The sequence below is a fragment of the Mus caroli genome, chromosome 14 (assembly GCF_900094665.2).
Source record: "Mus caroli chromosome 14, CAROLI_EIJ_v1.1, whole genome shotgun sequence".
In the NCBI taxonomy this organism is placed as follows: domain Eukaryota; kingdom Metazoa; phylum Chordata; class Mammalia; order Rodentia; family Muridae; genus Mus; species Mus caroli.
Genome location: NC_034583.1, coordinates 78095915 through 78119544, shown reverse-complemented (window position 1 = coordinate 78119544; position 23630 = coordinate 78095915). Strand labels below are relative to the sequence as shown.

Below are 23630 nucleotides of genomic sequence, written 5' to 3'. Positions count from 1 at the left end.
AAAATACATTGGAATTTTGTTTTTAATTGAGATAGTTTACACTGCTCACTGTACACATAAAATTGATAGGCAAAAGAAAAAGCTTATTTATAGCTAGTTATAGTAAAGTAGTAATAACATTAATTCTAAGTTATACATTCTTGCAAGCATTTCCATCCTATTTCCCATTTCATTTTATCTTCTATTTTATTTTAATGTATGTGTATCTGTAGGTGTGCCAGTGTGTCTTTACATGGCAGTCAGGGGTTAGAGGTCAGAGATCAGGTGTCTGTTTGTAGGAGGGATCTTTCTGTTTTCAGGCTAGGTTTGCTGATGTTGAGCCTCCTTGCTACTCCAGCCTTTGTCTTCTCAGGACTCTGATTACTCGCCCAGGACACAATGCCTGGCTCCTGACAAGGGTTCTAGGTGCTCAGGTCTGCGTGCAGTATAGCAAGCACGTCATTGACTGCATCATCTCTGTGGCTTTCAGATTGTTGCTGGTCTTTATCTTTCACTTTTTTCTTTATGTCTAGATCCAATCTAAAAATAGTTATTGTATTGCCAAAATAAGATAGATTTCGCTAGTATTGGAAAAAGACCATGAATCTTTCTTTGTTTTCTTTTTTTTTTTTTTTAATTTCTGTTGGCATGAAACCTTTCATGGTAGTGAGAATATAAGGCAATGTGGGGATAAACATCAAAAGGACCATTTGATATTGTATAGTGTGGAAGAGCAATAAAAATGTGCTTAAGCTGGGCGTGGTGGCACATGCCTTTAATCCCAGCACTTGGGAGGCAGAGGCAGGTGGATTTCTGAGTTCGAGGCCAGCCTAGTCTACAAAGTGAGTTCCAGGACAGCCAGGGCTATACAGAGAAACCCTGTCTCGACAAAACCAAAAAAAAAAAAAAAAAAACCTCCCAAAACAACAACAACAACAACAACAAAATGTGCTTGAAACGTAGTGTTGTACTTTTTGAAAATATTTGGGAAAAATTATACTTTTAGGATGTGAGCTTCATAGTCCCAAGACATATAGTTAGGCTATCACGTGGACCTCCTTTTAAGATGTTTAGCCAATTTGTGGCTGCAGTAGTGTGATATTAATAAACACCCTGAAACAATACACAAACACTATTTAAATCCAGTGATATCTTTTGCCTTAACAATGAATATTTAGTTTCCCCAAACATATTGATTGTTTATAATAACGTCTTTTCCGTGTCCGTTTGTGACTGTAGCCTCTGCCTAGCAAGTGCTTATTTTGCTTTCTGGCAGAAGTCCTTCACACCTGACCATCTTCCACACGAGGCTTGTATGCATTTGCCTAGGGCTCAAATAGTCCATCATATTAAATGTAATCTGACTCTCCGTGGTGTTAACTATCCCACTCAACTTGATGTATGTAAATTTAATGAGTATGCTGTCTTATCAAATCTACATTCATGAATGAAATTATTGAGTCTAGCATTTGTAATTCAGTTGAAAAAATGCCTCCTCTCCGGTTGCTGTTCTCTGCTCAATTGCTCTTTACTGTCTAAATATGCTCATATATTATGTTTACATCTTTTTGTTTCTCAATTTTGCTGGAGATAGTGTCAAAATATTTACTTTGTGCCAATATTTTATCAGCGTATGATGGAGTCAGTGTGTCTAAAATCAGTAGCAGCAAAATGGTGAAGTTTTGGTATATAGGACCCTCTGGCCTTCTCCAGCTCATAGAGAAAAAAAATTTTGGAGTCTCTACAGCTACTGGAGTAACCTGATTTTCAGATGTGGCCTGCTCTTGACCCGTTCAGTACCTTTGTACAAAGTGGAATGCATATTCCTTGGGTAGACAAAGTCACAAAACTTCGTGATATTTGGGAGGAGTCTCAGCGTCATTCACTCTGTGCAGATGCTGTTGTACAGTGCTCAGCCACACACTGACCCTGATTGCATGTCACCAAGGGTCTGTGTGGTCCCCTGTGCTCCTTTGCAGGAGTGAGGCAGAGCAGTGTATAGCACTTCTGGATTGGATTTCTGCTGTCGATGAAGCAATTGCACTGTTCTCTGAAGGATCTTGTTTTATGGAGTAGTAGTTGCTCAGGGTTCTAGGCTAGACCTACTCATATTCAGGCTCCAGCTCTGTGTTCTAGAATTTTATCCTTATCTCATGATTGTTATAAAACGAGATTGGCAAATTATATGCATTTAAAAGTGACTAATGACTTCTGTCCGTTGTGAAATGTGCAGCAAACTGCATTGAAACAAATCTGTTCTGTAAGAGATAGGAAGTTTCATGGAGGAAAGCAGACATGTTAAATATTGTACATAAAAGTCTGGGAGGATGCTGAAAGGACCCAGATATAGCTGTCTCTTGTGAGACTATGCCGGGGCCTAGCAAACACAGAAGTGGATGATCACAGTCAGCTATTGGATGGATCACACGGCCCCCAATGGAGGAGCTAGAGAAATTACCCAAGGAGCTAAAGGGAACTGCAACCCTATAGGTGGAACAACAATATGAACTAACCAGTACCCCGGAGCTCTTGTCTCTAGCTGCATATGTATCAAAAGATGGCCTAGTCGGCCATCACTGCAAAGAGAGGCCCATTGGACTTGCAAACTTTATATGCCCCAGTACAGGGGAACCCCAGGGCCAAAAAGGGGGAGTGGGTGGGTAGGTGATTGGGGGGGTGGGTATGGGGGACTTTTGGGATAGCATTGAAAATGTAAACGAGGAAAATACCTAATAAAAAATAAATAAAAAAAAACTTATCCTATTGAAAATTGACTTCCCTACATATAAAAATTATGCTATCGGGAACCTTTGAGATGTTGAGAATGTCAATTACATGTTCAGTGGCATGTCTATTTTGCCTCGGTCCACCCAGAAGAAATGAGACACTTGTAAACATGTTATATATTAAATCTTACAGAAAGTCCCTCAAAAAAAAAAAAAGTCTGGGAGGAGAGGCATGCGGGGAACCTAACGAATGTAGAAATAATTGTACATTAAACAACTGGTCTGCATGGAGGCAGAAAATACTAGAGTGGAGATTTCATTGGGATAAGAAAAAAGATTTACAACAAGTAAAGTTCAAAGATGGAAGACCGAGGTCAGGCAGGAGTGTGGAGGTGGTGTTTGAGGGAAGGCAGCTTTTAGGTGAGAAAACAGACAGCATGTGACCTGAAGGATGGGGGCTAAAGAAAATGACAGTGAAGGTTACTGCTGGTGGGTGATGACAAGACATGGGCTTTCAGGTGCCAGCATGGGTCTAGTATTGAACCCTAGGAAATGGGCTTTGTATGTAGACAAAAAACTATGGAAACACACATGGCAAGATAGGCAGATGAGAGTTCAGGTGCAGGTTGCAGGAACACAGTCATCTTGAAGAATTTCCCATAAACTACATCAGTAGAGGGATTATCTCAAAAATAAAATGGTGTTTACTAATGTTTAATATGGATTCTGGCCCAGCCATTAATTCTTGTTTAAGATCAAAGAAGTTTGAGGAGTTTTTTTTTTTTTTTTGTGTGTGTGTGTGGAAAGATTTCTTGGCAAAGGGACCAGATTCATAGCTCACAGAGCAGGCTTGCAGTCCAAAGCAGGAGCAACTGGACTTACCATAGGCTTTGTGTTTGGAAAAGACTCATTGGGTGCCTGGCCCCAGAGCTGTGAATGGAGTTTGGATACCTGTGTGAACTCTTCTTGGGAGCCTTGAGTTTGTCCTTATTTCTTCATGTATTTATTTAGGACATATACTCTAATGGCTGTTTTGGTAAGTTTAGAGAACTTAAAAAAATTGTTTTCCTTTCTTGCCTTGCTTCTTTCTTTCCCTCCCTCCCTCCCTCCCTTCCCTCCTTGCCTCCCTCCCTTCCTTCTTTCCTTCCTTCCTTCCTTCTGAAGGCTATTCCAACTATCCACTGCTTTTTTCCAAATTGTTTATTAAAACTGTTTTAAAAATACTTTAGTTCTACCCTTTCCAGAAACTTTATTTTAAACAAAAGTTAGAGTAGTGAAATAAACAGAGTTTTTATATTTGTACCCTTTTCTCAGTATTTCCTTGTCAATATCTTCTATAATTTATGGGCAATTATTAAATATCTATGGCATGAACATTGTTAATGCTTTATAGACTGTATTCCTAGCCAGCCTTCTTTCCTGTCCAGGATCCAGTCTCAGTCTGCATTGTGTGCCCATGTCTCTTCCACTCGATGAATCTTCCGAAGAATCCTGCTCCTTGTGTAGGGTGCTCCCAACTTGAGTTTGTCTCATTTCCTTTTCCCTTATGTCCTTCTCTGCAATTAGATTGAGAAATGCTTTGGAAAGAATACCCTAGTGCTAATATATTCTTCCCAGTATATCATTATCAGGAGGTATGTCATATTGATGCCTAGGAAGTGGAGTTCTCACGCTTTGTCTTATGTGATTAATTTTTTTCTATCTTTTTCTGGTTTTCAAGACGGGGTTTCTCTGTGGAGTCTTGGTTGTCCTTGAACTTACCCTGTAGACCAGATTGGGCTTGAACTCAGAGATCTGCCTGCTTCTGCCTCCCAAGATCTGGGATTAAAGTTAAGTACCACCACTGCCCAGCTGGGAGTTTATCTTTTATAAAGTTACTATTTTTCCTTTTATTAGCTCGAGTTTTGAACAGTCTTAACAAATTACTTATCAAACCTTATAATTATGTTTTCCATGTAGTTTGTCTTCAGCACTTTGACTATAATATATATTTGACGAAACAAATAATACGTTGCAACAAGCTGCCATATTGGATCTGTAAAAAGATCTGTAGTTAGGTTATCATTCTCTGCTTTTATTTACAGTGTAGAAGGTATTGCATATTAAATTTGGAAGGCTAAATTAGTTAATTCATAATGATTTATAGTGCTCATTTAGGCAATCTCTATGAGTTCTTTTTTATTTTTAGTTGTAATGGAAGCCTCATTTTAATGAAGGAAATTAGTTTTAGATGTCACAGTGGATTCTGGTTGGTGCTCTACCCACCCCATCTGTGTTTATCCAGGGTACCAGAGGTGATGAGGGTCCCTCAAATGATTTATTGTTATCTTTGAGGTGTCTATACTCAGCTCAAACTAGAATCCTAACTCCTAGGCCTGGCCAACCTGTTGAGGCTGGCCTCTGCAGCTGGTCCAGACTGTGTTGAAATTTAGATCAAAATGGCACTCCACAGTTGGTACTATTCTTGCTTTTATTTTGTTTCCTTGTCTTCCCTTATCCTGAGATTGCCTGCTTGATGCATTGCATTTGGTCATCCACTCTATGCCTTTATTGAAACTCAACAAAGAGATGGAGGCTTGATTATTTTGCGAGACTATGAACTGAGAAATATGAAAATTGATGTGGTGGTCTTCTCTCTTTCCCAAACATACTCTGCTCGGTTTTGCAGGGAGGTCCACACTCCCTGGAATTGTAACTCAAAACATAGATGTGCATTTTCTATGACAAGACTTCCTACGTGCTTTTTCAGGAACTTCATTACTTCCCAACACTGGGTACTGTTGCTTCAGGAGTTTTTATTCTTCTAGCACTGTTTTCTGTAGATTAAAATCTATCTTAAAAATCTTGCATTATATATTTTCATATGGTTATTATTATTATTATTATCTTTTTTTGTTCATTCCTCCTTGTTTATCTTTACAGTGCCCTTTCCTCGTGTAGAGAATAAAAACTCGTTACGTGTAGTCATATATACCTGGGGGTGCTGCATCAGGCTTTGCTGTGTTTTGGGAGTTAATTAAATCCAAATTTCTTTCTCTATCTTCTTTCTTTAAACAAACTAATGCATTGAGATTCTGTTATCCCACAGTTCTCAGGAAAATGACTGCATAGTGAGATACGAGAGTTGCCATAAACCAGAGGAAAATAGTGAGACCTGTCCTAACACATAAACACTAGGTAAGGGTCTCTAGACGGTCCTGAGCCAATAGGAATACTAATAGCTATGGCATATGGAAAGGTTTTAATTAAGGGACTTGTTCTAAAAGACTATGGAACCTCATTCCTAGCAAAGACCATCTACAAGTGGAGAATGTGAGGGGCTAGTGTGGACACAGTGATTTGTAGTGCAGTGTCCAGGACCTGAGAACCTGGAGTGTGGAGTTGGAGTAGATATGGCCCCAACATCTACAGTTGGTAGACTAACGCTGTAGACCTAAGGATCGGAAAGAGGAGTACCCATGTGATAGCATAAATTAACCTATACTTTGCCTTTTGATGATCTGGGCTGCCAACTGATTGCATAGTGCTTGCCCCACTGTGTGAGGGTGATTCTTCTTAATCAGTCCATAGCTTCATGTGGACAAATTGTTTATAAAATACTCTCCTAGACACTCCATAGTGCTTGCCAGCTGTCTGGCTACTTTTCCATCCAAAGGATTAATCTAAAATTAGCTGTCAACTAAAATTAAGTATCACAACCATTCTTAGTCATGGATGAATGTCATCTGGTAACACCTCTTTGAAAAGAAAGCAGTGGCTTTAATTTTTTTTTCCTTTCAACCATCGCTCTTGAAATTTTAATTTGATTTCAGCTCAACTAATAAGTTATCTGTTTCTCAGTATTCTGTGTTTCTTAAATATTTTAATTTGCTGTTGTAATTTCATACAGATCATAGATGCTGCTAGGTCTCCCACTTTTATAACAGTTGTTCCCTAACTCCTCTTTCTAAATCAGCAGAGTTCTTATGTAATTGCCACCTAATAATTGTACATCATCATGAGCTCCAGTGTGAATTCAGCACATAGATCCAATGTGCAGTGATCAAAGCAAGGAAATTAATATACCCATAACATCAATCATTTATCATTCTCTGTGTTAGAAACACTTAAATTCTTTTTCATTTTGAAATGTTAATAAATGAATTATTACAGTCACTCAACTGTGGTGTAGAATGCTAAAACTTATTATATTTTCTACAGCAAGCCAGCTCTCTTTCTTCTCTCTACCCTACTAGCCTCTGGCGAGCCCTGCTCCACTATATATGTCCTTAGAGATCAACTCTTTTAACTTCCTCTTATGAGTGACAACATGCACAGTTTGCCTTTTTTTTTTTGCCTGGCTTATGGCCAGTAACATTTTCTGTATATAAAACTGAGTTACCTAAATTCATAATTAAGAATCCAGTATAATGCCATATACAATATCTGTGTATTTTAATAGAAACAATTGGCCTGACCATTCAAGAAATCATGAGGAAATATCCCTGAATGTCTGCTTTATGGCTGGTGTGATGTTTTGGTGTTCATGCACTCCATTCCTGAAACAAAGCACAGTGTGGAGAGAACTTGAAAAGGATAGTGTAACCATGGAATAGTTGATTCCTGGGATGCTTAATGTACATCAAACTCCTGTAATACTATTGACTATGTGAGTTTATTTATTACTTTTAGCTTTTCATTTTGTGTCTAATCCCATTGGATGATAGAGTGCCAGAGCTTTGATGTTTTCCGGCATCATAACATAAAAGTTGAGCCTCTGAATGCATACAGGAGCTTATGAATTAGATCAAGACAAAAGTCTAACATTTCTCAACATCAAAGATAACAAGGGTCTAAGCATCCTATACTTTGCTCTAAGACTAATTTTGATTAATAACCCATCATCATCATCATCATCATCTTGTGCGTACAGGATGGGTCTTAGTGTTCTGTTGCTGTGACGAGACACTATGAATGAGATAACTCTCATAAGAGAAAGCATTCAATTGGAAGCTTGCAGACAGTTTCAGGGGTTTAGTCCATTATCATTATGGTGGTAAGCATGACTTACAGGCAGGCATTGTGCTGGAGAAGTAGCTGAGAGTTCTACATCCAGATGAGAAGACCGCAGGAAGAAAGGAAGAGAGACTCCAAGGGCTTTTGAAACCTCAAAGGTCACTCCCAGTGGCCTACTTCCTCCTACAGGGCCACACTTCCTAATCCTTTCACCTAGAACCACTCCCTAGTGACTGAGCATTCTAACCTATCAGACAGTGGAGGCCATTCTCATTGAAAGTACTCCAACTGAGTTATAGCATTCAAGTGGAGAAGAGAGGACCACTCTATGAGATAATTCTTTCTGCCCTCTTTTACAAGGAGACCTAACCCAGGTCTCCAGGCTTGCACAGCAGGCACTATTAGAAAGTTAGCCTTCTCTTAAAGGGGTGTCTCCTTACATCCACCTTCTCTTTTGTTCTACAGGGTTAAGTGATGAATGCCTCCAATGGTATGCCATATATATATATATATTTTTTTTTTAAAGGTTTATTTATTATATGTAAGTACACTGTAGCTGTCCTCAGATACTCCAGAAGAGGGCATCAGATTTTGTTCCGGATGGTTGTGAGCCACCATGTGGTTGCTGGGATTTGAACTCGGGACCTTTGGAAGAGCAGTCGGAGCTCTTAACCACTGAGCCATCTCGCCAGCCCCTGGTATGCCTTTTTGAATGATGACATCCTTGTCACTGCCACAATCAAATCTCCCAGGAATTCTAAAAAATTTTCATATTTTACACACACACACACACACACACACACACACACACACACACACACCAATGTCCATTTACTATTTTTGAATGCATGTGTGCACATGGGTGCATGTGTTGAGGGCAGAGAACAACTCCTGGTAGTCAGTTTTCTCCATCCTGGAGAGCTTTCAGGTTTCCAAGCTCATGGCGTTTGAGTCATTGAGCTCAAGCTTAGGCGAGGGAGCATCCTCTGAACCATTTTGCTGATCCCTCTAAAGCATGTGAGGGTAAAGCCTATTGAAAAATTAGCCTGGGCGGGGGGTGGAATGAGGCAAATAATAAGTACATTTCTTACCTAGGCTACTTTTAAATAGACCAGGAAGGGGCAATGCTGATGTCTTCCTTTTGTCAGCCTATTAAACTGGAAGTTCTAAGATCTCAAAATTTCCTACCCCTCACCCTCCTTCTCCTTCTTCCTCTCTACAGGGTCTTGCTCTGTGTATTCCAAGCTGGCCTTGATTTCAAGATCTCTTGCTTCAACCTCACTAGTGTTCACAATACCTATCCATTGGAAATGTTTCTATCAGTGTGAAATGAAAGGAGTTGTGATCTTTGGCTTGTTTGGTGTTTGAAAAACTTATGATCTGCATTGTTAAAGAGTAAAATTTGGGGGAAATTTGGCTTGTTGGGTTGTATAGGTGACCTGAAATTCTGATTTTTATGTGTTCATTCGTAGTAGATCTAGAACTTACATGCAACTGCTTTATGAATCATCCTACATGTGATACGGGGCTGTCTCTGATCCCTGAGAAGTCACTGGTGCTGTTCTTCTCCACCAGCCTCATATGTCTTACCGGAACAACCTCTTAAACAGTTCATGGAATTCATATACTTATGTGGCTGTTTTAGACTTGGGTTATTAATCAAAATTAGTCTTAGAGCAAAGTATAGGATGCTTAGACCCTTGTTATCTTTGATGTTGAGAAATGTTAGACTTTTATCTTGATCTAATTCATAAGCTCCTGTATTCATTCAGAGGCTCAACTTTTATGTTATTTAAATCATTCAGTAAATTAACTACTTAATATTTTTGATTCAGATAGACAGAAAGGATTAAAGCCGTAGAATGTTATGCCATTTTCTTGCATTAGTAGTAGGTATCTGTTATTATGCATGTGCTTGGAGCTCTCCTGGAAGGTGGTGGTTTATTTACTTTTTATTTTTATAGTATGCAGATTATCTCTTTAAAACAGTACAAGATAGCTTCAGGTGCAGCTGTTGTAAAATAAATAAATATATTGAAATTTTGAATCCTAATGACCTTATGAAAGGCAGAAGTCTGCAACTGTCTAATTATCTATAGTGATGTGAATATAATTTTAATAGCCTGCTGTGAGTTTCAAGCTTTTCTGGTAAGTATTTTACCTGTTAAATGATCTAGAATGCTGCCTGTCTACCCAGCTCTCCTTCCTTTAGGCAGAACTGTGTGTAAATCATTCCAAAACAATTAATGCTGCTTTAGTCACAAATTATTGATTTTTCTGTTTCATAGAGTATACAGGGAACTGCTGCTCTACTTAGATTCTAAAATCAGGCATTTTAATTGTGTTTTCCAGGAAGATATGAATTTAAATGAAGATAAAAAGGCACCATTGCGGGAAAAAGACTTCGGTATCAAAAAAGAAATGGTGATGCAGTACATTAATACTGCTTCTAAGACAGTAAGTAAAGCTGTCAGCCTGAAACATAGTGCTGCAGCCTGCAGTGTGCGGAAACAATGCATTTGTCTAATGAAGTGCTTACGCTTGTGCAAAACTGCAATCAGAAGGCTTTGAGTGCATAATTAGAAACAAGTATAATAAATTAGCTTAAGACATTTCTCTAGTATTCTCTTAAACTTTGTGTGTGTGTGTGTTGGCTAGTCTCACTGCTAAGAAGCACAGTAGTGTGTCTTGAGACCACACTTTGCTAGTGAATTAAGATTGTCATTGATTTCCAGTGTCACTTATAAATGAAGATCATATTTATATTATAGAACTTTACCTACCTAAGTTAGGATTCACAATAATCAATTCCATATTGTGCATTTTCCTATGGGCAGAACATCTTCAAACCCAGTACAAATGTAAGTATTGAAAGGAATTTTGTGTCTTCCCATAGTGATCTGTTCTCTAGGGAATGGTGAAAAGGAGTGGAAATACTGACCCAATGTCAAGGAAAGCATAGTTGGCAGACAGAATCTGTGGAATTTACTTCATTGAAAAACAAATGAGCTTGATAGATGTTGTGAAAAATGGGGATTGGATGAAAACTATGACATGGAGGTGTTTTCGTTTGCTTTGTTTTTCTGTAATAAAACAATGATCAAAAGCAACTTGGGGAAGCTTTGGTTTTCTTAAGCTTACAAATTACAGCCCATCTTCAGAGGGAAGCTAAGGTGGGAACCTGGAGGCAGGAACTGAAGCAGAGACCATGAGGGATGCTTCTTACTGCTCTTCATGGCGTTGTCAGCCTGCTTTCTTATGCAGTCCAGGCCCAAGTGTGGTAGTAGAGTCCACAGTGGATTGGGTCTTCCTTTATGTGTTAACAATAAAGAGAAGCCCACAGGCCAATCTGATAAAGACACTTTTTCAAGTAAGTTTCCACCTTCGCCAAGTGTATCAAGCTGAGAACTGAGGTTAACCGTGACAGGAGGCTAACTAAGGAGTGAAAGGCGGGAGAGAGTGCTTTTGGCTGAATTTATAATAGGATTAGAAAGAAGTAGCTTATACACTGATTTTCATGGGATACTTTAACCTAAGGCCAGACTATGAGAACATAAGTTATTTATACCTCATCACTGTTTATCTGCTAGACAGTAACTCAGTGCTATTTCTTTTGGAAGAAAAACTCAAGCGATGTTTAATTTTTAAACATATCTATTGTTTTGGCAGGCTCATCTTCAGTTGTAGAAATCACTATGAGTAGCATGCCTTTCCTAGCCTGGTATAAATAGGCTCTGTATTCAGCTGCCGAGACACTGATATTAGTGGGTTTTGTCCCTTAAAGATATATGGCTGCCATTTAGAAGTTTGTTTGTTTGTTTTTAAAATCTTTTGGACATAAGCAGCTTAATGTACTTTTTCATTTTTTTTTCTACCCATAAAATGGCAGTTCCTTTGTCATACAGGCATTCTGTCATCATTAAGTTGCTTCTTCCATTTTTAGAACATTTGACACTGGTGACTACCTCTGTGTAATTAAGTTGTCCTTGTTATTTGCTTATTTTTGTGATTGAAATCATTATAGCGCACATTACCATTATATCAAATTTATTGTTAGAGGTATAGAGAAAAGTATCCTATAACATAAATTTATGATGGGCAATTTCACATTTTTAAAAAGACATTTATCCAATACGTGTTTATTGATGGTAAGTATTTGTTAGCCAAGGTTCCAGACATCAGAGATAGTTGCCCAAGTACTCCTGTCATTGCTTGTTAATGGAGCCATTTGGTACATATATAACTTTAACACTACACATAAGCAAAACACTCAAACTGCAGGGTACAAAACCCAATGCATTGCAGGTGACTTGTGTCGTGTGGAATAGTTAGGGAAGATGACTGTTAATAAATTTTAAATCCAGCAACCATAAATTTATTAAGTATAATCACATAGGATGTGTTATGTGAGTTACAACTGGCGTAGGAAACCCTGTGTGTTAGTGAATTTTAATTCTGGAATTTAAGAAAATAAACAGACATATAAGAAAAGCTAAACTCTACTTGAACTTTTTTTTTTTTTCATTTTAAGTTCTTTTTTCTTGTTAATGAATTATTTTTTCTATTTACACCCCAATTGTTTTTTCCCTCCTTGTTCCCCCTAAAAGAGTTCTAACTCCTATCCCTCCTACATGTCACCTCTGAGAGGGTTCCCTCCCTGTGTTCCCCCAGCCCCTTGCTAGGGCATCAAGCCTCTACAGTGTTAGGCACAAGTGAGGATGCTTCAGTCCCACTTAGAAGGGGGATGGAATAACCATGGTGAAAGTGGGGGCAGGATCCGGTACGTGGGGGGAATCGGAGAGAGGCCAGAGTGCCCGGAGAATGAATTACAGTATACAGCTGCAGGGAGTGGGGTGGGAGGAAGCTCTAGAAAGTCCCGGAGACCAGGGACTGAGGAGGCTCCCAGGACTCAATGTGAGTGACCTTAGCTGAAATGCCCAACAGTGGGGAGATGGAACCTGAAGAGACCACCTCCAATTAGACAGGGTCCCCAGGGGAGAGATGGGGACACCAACCCACCTTCAAAATTGTCAACCCAAAATTGTTCCTGTCTAAAAAGAAGTTCAGGGACAAAATGGAGCAGAGACTGATGGAATGGCCCCATCCCATGGGCAGGCACCAAATCCTGACATTACCACTGATGCTGTGTTGTGCTTGCAGCTTGGCTGAGACAGATGCAGATACTTGCAGTCAATTATTAGCCTGAGGTCTGGACCCCTATGGAAGAGTTAGGGAAGGGATTGAATGAAGGCAACCTCATAGGAAGACTAAGAGTATCAAGTAACCTGGACCCCAGGGAGCTCTCAGAGACTGAACAGTCAATCAAAGATCATACACAAAGGCTGGTCCGAGACCCCTGGCACATATGTAGCTGAGGATGCCTTGTCTACTTACTCCTTTAATCATTTTGAACCAAGGTTGGAGTTTATTTACTTGAGTGATCCGGACTGAAAGACATTAGTTGTCTAGAGTGTGAGAGTTACAATATTAACTTAGTGTGTGGAATATTTGTCTTGTCCTAGAATGGCAGATATTATTAGAAGATGATTTCTGTCATCAAGATTCTTGGACCTTAAGTGGATTTGCTGGGTTTGGAGATATCCTAGCCTGAGTGGCTGACTTCACCAGGCTTTCTCTCATCTTTTCTCTTTGGAGTGTGTTATCACACTAGGAATGAGACTCCAGTGTCTATAGCAGGGCTTACTTTGTTGTGGTTGGTTGGGTTTATATTCAGGCTACACATTCTCCATGGCTTGATAATAAAAGTTAATGATAGAGGCCACAGAGGCCATAGATGAAGTTTTAAACAGTTAAAAGAATTTTGTTTTAGAATATGATTTAGACCACTTAGGTATCTTTTCTTCTATCACAAAAGATTGGTAAAAATACACCACAATGCTATTCCTTTTTAATTTTTTAAGAGAAGATATTCTTCCAATGTTTGTTTTGTAAGGTTTTCATAGTAATTTATGGCCATAGAGAAGTGAGGCCCTTGGGCAGTAGTTCTCAACCACCCTAATGCATTCCTTATATTGTGGTGACCCCCAATTTTTGTTACTACTTTATGACTAATTTTGCTACCATTATGAATTGTAAAGTAAATATCTGCGTTTTCTGATGGTCTTCGGTGACCCCTGTGAAAGGGTTGTTTGACCCCTGAAGAGGTTGTGACCCACAGGTTGAGAAGTACTGCCTTAGCGGCACCAAGCTGTATCCCACAGAAGAGTTAGTGGCCCCATGAAAGGAGTGGAGAGCATAGAGGTGGCGAGGATGTGACTAGGGAGACCCAAGTTTCCAAGCTGGCTCCTTTTTAGGAGGAGTAGCATGCTTCTCTATGACTCATGGAGATGCGCTAGGTGGTTTAGGATGTAAGTGTTGGTTTTATGTGTTATCTTTATTCATTTTAATTAATATATGTGTGTGCATGTACATTATGTGGGTGCAGATGCCTGAGGAGGTCAGAAGATGGCATCAGATCCTTTGGCACTCAAGTTCCTGGTGGTTGTATGATTCCTGCTGTGGGGCCTCTGCAAGAGTAGTACAGGCTTTAGGTTGCTGAATCATCTCTCTGACCCTTAGGTGTTAATTTTAGGGACTATATTAGATACAAATAAATCAAGGTTTTGATTTTCTCTTTTGTTTAAGGAGTTTATATAGATTAGCACTAGAAACATGGAAACCTATTGCTTGTTAAATCTAACACGGACTGTTTTGTGTGTATTTTAGGTGATGGTTCATAAAGCATCCCTTGCAATCCACAAGCGTAGTGAAATTTGGTGGTTGGTGTTTGGAGTGTTAATCTCAGCAGCATCCTTGCTGGCTGTCCTTTGCCTGCTTCTCGCCTGGCTTTCTTTGTTGAGGAGAAAATTTCAGAGCCGAAGGGCAACGAACACATTTCTTGTTCAACATACTTTCTCATAATCCATGGAGCACTTATAATTTCAACTTCTGCCTGTATATATCAGATTTTATTTATGTAGAATTACAGTTATCTTTTAAGAGCTCAAATTAATGCAGCATCTTTTTGAGTTGTTATTGGACAGAACCACTAATAACTTTTGCTGCTCTATTTTATTACTGCATGGTGGAGTAGGAGATGGGAATAAACAAAACCAATCACTTTTTCTTGTAGGAAGAGATTTTGTTTTTAGGTTTAAATTGGAGTTCAACATTAGTGGTCTTTAAGACTTTATGGTAAAAATGGCCTTTATTGTAGGTTTTCCTTTCGTTTCCTTTTGTTTCGTTTCATTTTAAAGTACTCATTCAGTGTAGGAAAATAATTGCCTGCTGAATTTTAGACATATATTGTTCAGTAGTGTTTATACCAGTGGTTAGTATCAGAAGTTCTCTGAGGTGTTGGTTTCGTGGTTCTTGAGCTGTTTCTTGCTCTAAGATGTTTTGTTATGGCGATTCCTTCCAGGTTAAAAAAAAATTTACAAACTATTACATTTGTGTGTGTGCGCGTGTGTGTGTGTGAGTGTGTGTGTGTGTGTGTGTTTCTCTCTGTCTGTCTGTGGGTGGGTATGTGGGTAAAGGTCAGAAGAGAGCTTGGAAAAATCAGTTCTTTCCTTCCCTCCTGTAGAGTCACGGTATCAAACTCAAGGGGTCAAGATTGGTGGCTGTTGCCTTTACGCACTGAACCATCTCACAGGCCCATATTTTTTTAATCAGCATCTTAGAAAGCACTAGTTAGAGGAGCCATGCTATTTATGATAGAGATGGAAAGTATGAGAAAATGATCATATGGAGTGAACTTTCTGAAAGAAGGAACACTTCTGAAGGAAGAGAAGAGTTCTATGAACAGATACTTGCTGAAGGAAAACAAAGTATGGGATCATAACAGTAGCTTCAGACATGAGTATACAGTGGAGTCATTTAGACCCATTCAGATATCTCCATGTCCAGGCTGTGCCGTTGACCATTTGGACCAGAATTACTGCATGTGGAGGTCAGGCATTTATTTGAACTAAATGAGGCTCTCCAAGATTCCTATATGGGTGATCAGTAAGAGTACTGCATTGTAGAGTATGCCCTTATTAGTGAATAATGCACTGTACCTTGTAGTGTAACACTGATCTAATGGAGCCAAGGCATTGTGCTATGTGATCTTCAACTTGGTAAATAGGACTAATAAACATTCACACTGTGGCTTCAAGTGTGATGTGCTTATGCATAGCATCTCAGTGGACCCCTAGTGGGAGGTACATTTATAGTATTTGATAAGACTTTCTGCCCATTGGCAGAGAACATCACATGGAAATAGTGTTTGTATCAAAGAAGACTGCTTCTCTTCAGAAAGAGAGTCAAACACACCATTAGCAGGGAGGAGAAGCAGATGCCATTAAAGCCACTGTGCACTTTCTCTTTCTTTGTTGGTGACATCCTTTAGGTACAGTTTCCCTACGTGCGGTGGATTCTACACAGACTCAATGGCGCTCATCATTTTGACATGCAAAAGGCAGTTATTATTTCTTGAAGTTTGCTGTATAGTGGTAGCCCCTAAACTCATAGACCAGAAGTTTATTTTCGCCTCTTATCTGTCTTATGCAGGTTAGTTTAAGTCCCTCGCTACTAAACAAACAAACCGTGTTCCAGGGACATTCAGTAAGTGAGGAAGCTGTGTCGTTCTTTACAGTGTGTAAAGAAAGCCGGCCCCAAGTAAACGTAGGCATTCGCAGGCTTCTCTCTGTCTTCTCGCATGCATTTGCTATACTAGCTGTAGAATTTTCTGGGAAAGCCGTATCTTACAGTTTGAATAAAATATAAACTCATTTCCTGGCATCATATTTCTCAAGGATAAGGTTGTTACACACCTGCTTGGTAGATACATTTAGTAGCTATTAGATAATTTTTTATTTACTTTAAGATCTGAACTATATGTATATTTTGAAGTTTGCAAATAAGAGAAAGGTCCAAATAATATGTGAAGTCAAGTTAGTATTGCACCTGAAAGTAGAAACTAGGATTTCTTTTCTTTTAAAAAAAAATGTATTTCACATATATGTGCGCGTGTTTGTGTGTGTGTGTTTTTATGTACCTGTATGTCTTCATTGACTCATAGATAACCTGTGCTGCATTCCGTTATTGTAAGGGCAGTGCAGTCTTATAATTAAAACAGAATAAGCACAGAGATGCCTGTCAAGACCAAATGATATCCTACAATAAATCACTGATTGTATCTCACCGGACAATCTCCTATACACTTTATGGTTTTGTTTTTTTTTTTTGTTGTTAAGAACTTTAAGATAAGAGGAAAGGGGGAATGAGTAAAAGTAAAATAAATTAAAAATAATATGCAGCATTAGGTTAATTCTGACATTTTCCAGACAGAATTGGTTTTGTTGATTTCCCCTTCTCTACTATTCCCTGGCCCCAGCCCTCTTTCCACTTTTTATCTATCCGCTTTCTGATTTAAGCATTTTGTTTATTTCAGTTCTGAATCTCAGATGACCCGTTTGTTCTCATATTCCTTCCTCTTGGGTTTTATTCCTGCAGTGATTTACTTTTTTGTAAACATTTTATTTAAGATTGGCATCTATACATTGTACTGGTCCGATGTCATAAGGGCAGTTTCATCCAAGCATATGAAATGCAACTGGAAACAATTGTCCTGTGTTTAACCTTGAAGTGCATTTGTGAAGTCTTTCTTTTCTTCCATTTAACTTAAAAAATTTTTTTTTTTACATTTTTTTCTGCTTAAATTCTTTCATTTTATCTTAGTTTCTTACTCTGTCTTAAATGCTTGTTTCTTGTCTCCTGAATTTGCCAAATGTCTGACCTCATATTGAAATTGTTACATTAAAAAGTTTATTTAATTGTTTTTCATATAGTATATTTTGACAGTATTCTTTCCAATCCTTCAACACCTTCCAGAGTCTGTTTACCCAACTTAATATTCTCCTCCCCAGAAATTATCAATAAAATAAAATAATGGAAAATAAAATAACATAGAAACTCAAAGAGGAAAATCAAAAGGATCAAAAAAGAGAAATCAAAACAAATAATCTACAAAAAGAAAACATTAAGACCAAAACAACAACAACAACAACAAAAAAGAAGATGTGTACACACACACACACACACGTGTGTGTGCACGTGCCATGGGATCCATTTTGTGTTGGCCAACAGAGATGTCTGTCATTTTGTAGGAATGTTCTGCTTAGTTTTCATTTTGTGCACAGCGTTTTCTGGTCCAGTTAGAATTCTGTACTGTCTCAAAGCTCAGGAGCCGAGTGTTGGCGTTCATGGACAGTGACGCCCAGCCTCTCCCATCTCCTTTGGCCTTTCCGTAGTCCTCTGTTATGGTGTCAGAAGCAAACTCCTCACTCTGCACCGAGACTGCTAATGATTTTTAGCCTTTTTGGGTTTTCCTCTTTCTCATAACCTTCTCTTCATTGCTTTCTCTTGTTCCTGCCTGATTTTGATAGTGTCAAGGTCTTGTGGTCTGATGGTGAGTCACCAGCCTCTTTCTTTTGAAGTTGTAGAGGACAGCATTGCTATTCCGGGATATTTTGTTACCCATGGTTTGTATTTACCACTTGTTTTTGTCTTTTGGATTGTGAGAACCCAGGAGGCTCCAGAACTATAGCACTTCCACCATGTATCCAGATTCTCTAGTCCTCTGTGTTTTCGTTGTTTTATGGGGAGTTGTAATTTAGGTTAAAAAACGGTCCTTTCATCCCCTCCTCCTCCATTTTCCAGGAAGGAGAGATGATTTATTGAGGGGCATCAGTATTCTGTATAACTTCACCTGGTAGCTCTAGTTTGGCAGTTTATTGCATCTATAAACTCTCATCAAACCACTAAATGGTCCATGACTTACAAATAGATGTAGATGAAATGCTAGGTCTAGCTTTACTCTCTGCTTTGCTTGCGTGGTACAGTCATCTCCTGTATTTCCAGTAAGCTGTGCAGGATGTGCCGTTTGCTGTATCCCAGTTATGTGGAAAATGCAGACTGCCCTTCAGTGTTGTACCTCACCCATGGAAAACTAGGTCTCATCTGCTTGTGTGTGTCTATAAATTAGTGAGTGTGTTAAATCTATCACAGCATGAAATCACTTCAAGCACTGTGAAAGACTATCTTAAAGAATTTAAATTGATTGCAGATGTTAGTGCAATTAAGCAGGCCTGATGAGCTAAGAATCATGGTTCTCAGATTTGAATATGAATGCATTTAAAAAAATTACAGTGATGTACTCCATGTAAATGGGATTCATAGGCATCTGAGAGTTTTTAATCACCTTCTGTTTTCAAATGGTTCAGAAACATGAAAAGTAGTGATATGTGACCCCTTCCGCAGATACCTGAATCACCAGAATAAATATGTATTCTTCTGAAGTACTTAGTTTTGTGACATCCTTATTCAACAAGAATTGATGCTGATTATACTTCTGTTATTTTACATTTCTACCAATTGGTCTTATCTGTTTCTGTGTCTTTAATAAAAATATTATTCCATAGGTAGGGAAAATTGCAAAGTTACTCCCACAGATTTTGAAGTTGAAAAGTCCGAGTAAGTCTTACAGGCAAAGAACAATATTTAGATTACAGACCTTTGCTGGCCTAACTCCATCTAGTTAACTAGCCCTCCCCCAGCAGAAGCATAAGAAAGAAACCTACCTGTTCTTAAAAGCAGCATCATTGTAAATCTGCTGTCAGATTTGCCTCCAAGCAAGGCAGTAGCAAGATGAAGTAGAGTATGGTAAGCTCATACAGTTTGTCTCACAATTAGCCCCTGATTTAGGTAATTAAGCTCATTTATTTCTGTACATTGTAAAGTGGTATGGACATTAGGACTTTATTATATACAGTAGTAAAGTGAACTACTGAAATGGTGAGGAATCATGTCACTACAACTTAAGAAAGTAAAAATTACTGAAAATATCTGAAGAACAGTAACATTGATGACTGGAAACCAAGAATACAGTTTTTCCTATTGATGTTACAAGTTAAGTTTTGTTCTACAATACTATATGGAAGCTTATTTGATTTCATTATGTAGCATGTACTATTTTTTAAGGAGAAAGTAGTGTAGCTCAAATTATTAAATTCAAGGACTAATTAAATTATAAAAATTTACAACTCTCTCTCTTTCTCTGTCTGTGTTTGATAGAGAGGTGGCTTTTAAAAGCTCCTAATAGTTGTCTTTTTTTTTCTCCTGTTTGTTTGTCTCATTGAATTAAAAGTAATTAGACAGTGGAGGTGAGTGAATAAATGTTATGATAGAAGCACTCAGTCTCATAGCTGTGATATGAAGTTAGATATAAATGTGATCATTCTGAGCATCATAAAATATGTATAGGGATTTTCATATATAAATATATGTGATATATATGTGTATATATGCTGCGCCCACCTTGGCCGCCAAGGAAGACACAACACGGTCGGATTCTTCTCAACAGCCTTTATTGCAGGAAGGCCTAGATGCTGCTACGGTGACCCCAGGAACCCAGGGAGGTCTGCTTATATACTCTCAGTCCCCATCCACTCACAGCAGGCCATGTCACCTCAGCAGGCATGCAGCTTCAGCCAATCAGGGCGGCAGGGGCATGTCTCCACCAAATATGGACTTGTTTATACCGCCAGCATCATGGTCCATCTGATGGTCGTATACACATGTCTTTGAATACAGTGTCAGCAGTGTATATTTAGGCTTATGAATGGCCTGTATGTTTTTTTTTACAGTATAACATTTCTAGTTGTTTTAGTCATACTTAATTTGAAACAATTTATTTGCCATGATTACTAATCCTATCCTCCCTAAGAATGAATATAATCACATGCTTCCCCATCTTTGCTGTGTGTGTGGCAGCATTGGCATGTGCGTGTATTAATGCACTCACCATGCATGCATGCATGTGTGGATATAGGAGGTTGATGCTGACTGTCTTCTTGTATTGATGTCTCCCTTTAGTTTTTGATATAGTGTCTTACTGAATTTGGAGCTCACCATTTTGGCTAGATTAGCTGTCAGCCTCAATATTTGCCTGTCTTAATCCCTTCTCTCAGTTCTGGTGTTATAGATGCTCACCAATATTCTCAGATTATTTTGTTTGTTTGTTTGTTTATTTATTGTGCAAAGGATTTAAATAAAAGTCATGTTTGTATGGCAGTCATTTTACTCACTGAGCCATCTCTGTGATACACATTTTGTTTTAACTCACATATGTTTACATTAAGCATAAATACTATGACATAACATAAACTGTTTGGTATGATTAAAAATATAATCAACCCTTGGCATTCCTAGAACTCAGTACACAGTAGCAGACATATTTTAGCTACCACATATATTTCTCAACATTGTTGCCTGGTCTTCCTGATGTCTGCATGGGGACTCTTAGCACTAAATTTGTTTATATCTCCTTTCTACCTCCTTAGTAATGTTAGGGAGATTTGGTTTTCTGTAGCATGTTATGCTCTGTCCTTTAATTATTCTACCCTCATTGTCTTAGGATATGACTCAAAGAAAACAGATTTGACTGGCTTGTGCATCTGACAAAATCTCTATATTTTGATAGGCCCAGATTTAAGTTCTCCAGTGACTAAGGAACCATATTTTCTATATCTCGTAGCCTTGTCTTCCTGTGAGTTGGTTTATTTGTCCCTAAATATACTCTGACGGTTATGATAAGTTCCTGACTTCATTTCTTTATTTTGATTTGTGGTCCTGAAAAACTAGAGAAAACGTACCACAATGGCTTAAAAAAGCATGTACGTTGTTAAGTTGGAATGCCTGGCTTAACACTGACCTCTTATTTTTATATATAACAGAGAATAATGTATTAATATGATGTCAAATGTGAGATTTGAAAATATAATTTAATTAATATATTAATATTTCACTGAAAAACTTTGCTGTATCTTTACATATAAAATTAGCTTTTGTAATGTTAGCTTTTGGTTTTTCTTATATTTGGCTGTGATAGATTTGTGACCTAAAATGTAACACATCTTTTTTTTTCCCTACTCTAATATATTCTTAGGCAGACTACACATTATCTGATGACTTATTTTTAAATTATAAACAACATAGACTGTTACAGCCCTTTTTGTACTTTCCCCTTTTTCTTCTAAAAGTTGTACATTGCCTTCTTCTCCTTGCTTGAAGCTTAACCACCTTTCAGTTTACCCTTTACAGCTGAATTTAGCGTACTCATTGAGGAATGGTATATACCTTGCAAGAGTGTGCTGTAGTAATTGTATTTTTCCAAACTTGATGTTAACTCTTGATTTTTTTTTAAAAACCTCTTTTATTTTTTAAAAACATTATTATTTTTCTTATTATTCATTGAATTGTGATGCTGAGGTTTGAACCAGATCCCTGTGCCATTTAGCTAACCTTGGTGACCCAAGGACACCCAGCTGTTTTATCCTTTCTTCTTTTGTGCACTGGATCCTCATTGTTCTTAGCATTAACCAGCTCCTGTCCTCTAGCCACATACTGCAGAGACTCAGGTTGAATTGGCTCTTTGATTCTAGTCACGCCACTGTCATTGCCAAGTACTACAATGTGAAACTGGCCCATAGTGAAGGATGCACCGGCTCTTTCTTCGCAAGTTGCACTTGGAGGTCAGACACACAAAGTCATGAGTCAGGTTCATGGATTGTCCAGACAAGGTGGACCCTATGAGAATATCACCTCTGTAAATTTATCATTGTTTATATGTGATTCTTAGAGGGTCACAAACTCAGTTGTTTAACATATTGTGTAAGACTTAGTACATACTCATGAAAAGATCTATAGTGTAAGCTAATTTAGAATGGTATTTGTAGATGAGAGCATCTTCATAATTTGTAATCAAATAAAAGCATTCTTACCATGTTTCCTTACAGGCCAGTCTATGTAGAAGTCATATGAATTGTTTACTTAATTTGTGGATGATTTATAGAAACTACTGGCCATATATTTAGACTAAGGTTCTGTTACTGTGAATTCCCTTAGCACCATGTGATGTTTATCTTTTTTTTTTGGTCTCTAACTTCATGTAGTTGTCCATTTTACTTGATGTGATAGACCATAATCTTCATGAGGCCAAGGAATACCTACTGTTACATGTAGTAGATGTATGTGTTTGTGTTTCTGGTTTTGCTTTTTTCTGTCTTGCAGAATGAAGAATGCGTGTTTGTGGCCTCCTTACATGTCCTAATGAAGACAGCCTTCTCTTAGCATACTTACTGTGCATTTGAGTACTTTTAAATGGATACATTTGTGCCTTTTAGTGGTAATCTTTGAAGTTAAGCTCTATCTTAATAGCTATGAGACATTTTAATGGGGGTTTATATAATTTCTTGTATTTTGAGTTTTCTCTAATGATCTGAAGTTACTTATACTAAGATCTGGTGGTAACTTACAGTTGGGAAATTTTATCTCCCCTAAATTGTACATCCTGCCTGGCTACATTTTGGGGGAGAATTGCCCATGGACTGGTTTTGTATCTCACTCTGTTTTCTTACTATTGAGATTTTATAACTCATGATCTTTATACATTTTCTTTTATCATTTTTGAAAAATTTCTTAGGACAGAAAGGTTATTTAAATAATCAAAAGAAAATGATTACATATTCTAAGATCAACTTGTTTAGTAATCAAGTGACATCCCAAGTATCATTCATTTATTCAGATGCTCATATTTAAAATTATTAAAATCAAAGATACAACTTAAAAAGATAAAGTATCATCTATTGAAGCGGTCTTTAATGTAGAATGATTTTTCTTACTGTCTTATTGCTCTGTTTGGTCTATTTAAAATAAAAAAGGCCTCTGATTTAAAAATACTCTTGATTCGACCAGTGCTTGTGGAAGGAATACTTTCTTGTGATATACGGTCACAAAGCATTCAAATACAAATTAATGCACAATAAGGAAGAATGAATGGGTAGAAAGGCTTTAAATAATTATACTTATATAATGCTTATTTATTCTCAG

At 38.0% G+C, this 23630-nt stretch overlaps 1 protein-coding gene across 1 annotated transcript in view; it reads left to right on the top strand.

Annotated features, from left to right (window-relative positions):
* Positions 1-23630, top strand: part of Diaph3 (diaphanous related formin 3) — a 473693-nt gene that overhangs the window by 58869 nt on the left and 391194 nt on the right. The window contains exon 4 of the mRNA XM_029469353.1: positions 10053-10157. Coding sequence (XP_029325213.1) covers positions 10053-10157 — 105 coding nt within the window. The remainder of the gene's footprint in view (positions 1-10052; positions 10158-23630) is intronic.